The following is a 2,397-nucleotide window of genomic DNA, read 5'->3' on the forward strand; positions in this document are numbered from 1 at the left end:
TACTTGCCATGGAAATCAAATTAGTTCTTTGTGAAAAAAAAAAAAAAGAATTTCGAGATCTTCCAATAGAAAAGAATTAAAATTTTTAATTGACCACGGGTAGGTCGTGTGGTATCTAAGATGTAATATGAACTAGGGTACCACAAGACGTGGGTATCTAACACTGCGATCCTTGCTTCGCATAGTATAATGTAAAAATATTACGCCGCTCATGTCAAATTTAAGATATCGTATTGGAACCCTGGGACAAAGCGTAAAATGAGGCTAGAGACCCATCGTGTTAACAGCAAAAGCTGTATGGCAGACACGGAAAACATACCCAGAAAATATTGCAGTTTAACAATAGAAAGAGACTATATTAAATAACTGAAAATAGTAAATTCTGACAAACAAAATCAAAATTGTATTTAAATATTTTTTTAATATATAGTTCTAAATACAATTTTGTGAAGACTAGAAAATGGTTAATGTAGACCGAATTGAAATTAAATACAGTTTTGTAATACAAAATTGTTAATGGGTTAACTGTGAGCAACGGATGCGAATAGAGGGGTAAGGTTTCCAATGAAGAAGGATTGTATAAGTCTATATCTCTTCGTTGTAAATTTCGAAGAGGGTTTCTATAAGCTTTTATGGTCGGTCGTCGTTATTTAGTCCTAGATTAAAAGACTGATTTTTGAAAAATTCTTAACGTCATACTAACTAAAATCAAAGGGTTTTTTTTTCTAAATGCTTTTAGAGTTGTCTATACATTTGTTTCTCATGTAATGTAGTATACTGTTACATGACAGCTTTTGGCCGTCACATATTGCTTTCAGATCTAGATGAAAATTCAATTTTAAAAAATTCAATATTTGTTGCCATTATACAAAAGGGTCGGAAGTCCCAAACGCTGCTTTTCCAGAAGGCGAAAAAAAAAAAAAGTTTCACCATTCCACAGCAAACCCGTTGTACTACACTTTGACAATTTCTTTTGATATCTTGGCATTTGAAGCAACGAGAGATACGATAGTTTGACCAAAAGAGCAAGCAAAAATAAATATTGAATAAAACGCACTTGGCTAAATTGAGACATACGACAGTTTAACATAATAGCAACCATATAAACATTGCGAAAGCAAGAAAAGAATTTTACTTATAAATTTGAACAAAGCATTTTGTAAATGTGAATAAAGGTTATCATATTCAAAACTGGATTTTTTGTAAAGACAGAATGGAAATAAACCGTAGCAAATTTACCATTGTTGTCGCGCCGTTTCTGTTCCGTTCAAAGTGGAGACAATAACAAGATGGTGGTCGCGATACTTGATTATTCAGTACTAACTAACTTACGCGGAGAGTAATCGAAAAGTGGCATTACCGTTACTCTTGGCTTTACTATAAATAGTAATATTTTTATTCTCCTCCTACCTTTACTCTGATACTACTCCGTATTAGCCAATGGTGATCGTACGTTCGAAGACAGTCAAACCATTGAAGGGTGTGATTTTGAGGGGGGGGGTAATAAATTAATTTTGATTTAATTTTCTTTTTTACAATTTAACACCCTTATAACTACAAATGGCTAAACTTAACGGAATGGTTCACATATTGAAATAATTTCATCAACAAATAAACTGAAAGAACAGACAGATGAGAGTTGAAGTTCTTGCTTACAGAACATCTCAAATTTAAATCGAAAAAGAAACAACGAAGATGCTATTTGAACGCGATAATTTTTTAAATGAAATTGGATTATTTTGCTTTTATTCTCCAGTGGTGAAGAATATATTTAAAAGATTAATTCAATTCACAAACCGAGAATGGCGTTTTAGTTTCAATCTCCAGCTGAAGTCACTTCTGTTTATTTAATGCCCTGAAGTAACATCAGATTAATCATCGAGAAGTTTTCGAGAAAAGAAGGAATATTTCAGCCTCTTATTTTTGCTTCCTTCTACAAAATTAAATTGAGACTGTTATATATGATTTCTATCTTTTATTCGTTATGATTTTTTTTTAATTGAACACTAAATACAGAAGCAAGCATAATCCTACGACTCCGGACGTATAATGTCTTTTAATATTTTCTTACATCCCTTCACATCTAGTCCGAAATCCCAGGAACGTTGCTACAACTTTTGTCCGTCTGAATCATTAAGACATAATTATCCACAAAGTATAGAAGATCATTAAAATATTAGGAATTCATATATCTTTTAAAAAAAGTATTACAATATGCATTTGTTTTATAAGAATTTTGATCGGGAGCCAACGTGGACATAGGCAAACCGCATCAGGTCGTCTAGGTTCGTATCTAAATAGAGTATTCTGTAGGGCAGTTGATAATGATAGCATAGGTGATCCATATTTCAAAATGGTCAGTTACACGTAATACAAATTTGTCATCTACACGGTCGA

At 32.4% G+C, this 2,397-nt stretch overlaps 1 protein-coding gene across 1 annotated transcript in view; it reads right to left on the minus strand.

The window, feature by feature from the left end:
- The window catches only part of LOC106883782 (tubulin alpha-2 chain), a 6,039-nt gene extending 4,680 nt beyond the window's left edge, over positions 1-1,359 (minus strand). The window contains exon 1 of the mRNA XM_014934914.2: positions 1,240-1,359. Within this exon, the coding sequence (XP_014790400.2) occupies positions 1,240-1,242 (3 nt within the window). The 5' untranslated portion in view covers positions 1,243-1,359. The remainder of the gene's footprint in view (positions 1-1,239) is intronic.
- Between the last annotated feature and the right edge of the window lie 1,038 nt (positions 1,360-2,397).

Source organism: Octopus bimaculoides, chromosome 11, assembly GCF_001194135.2.
Source record: "Octopus bimaculoides isolate UCB-OBI-ISO-001 chromosome 11, ASM119413v2, whole genome shotgun sequence".
In the NCBI taxonomy this organism is placed as follows: domain Eukaryota; kingdom Metazoa; phylum Mollusca; class Cephalopoda; order Octopoda; family Octopodidae; genus Octopus; species Octopus bimaculoides.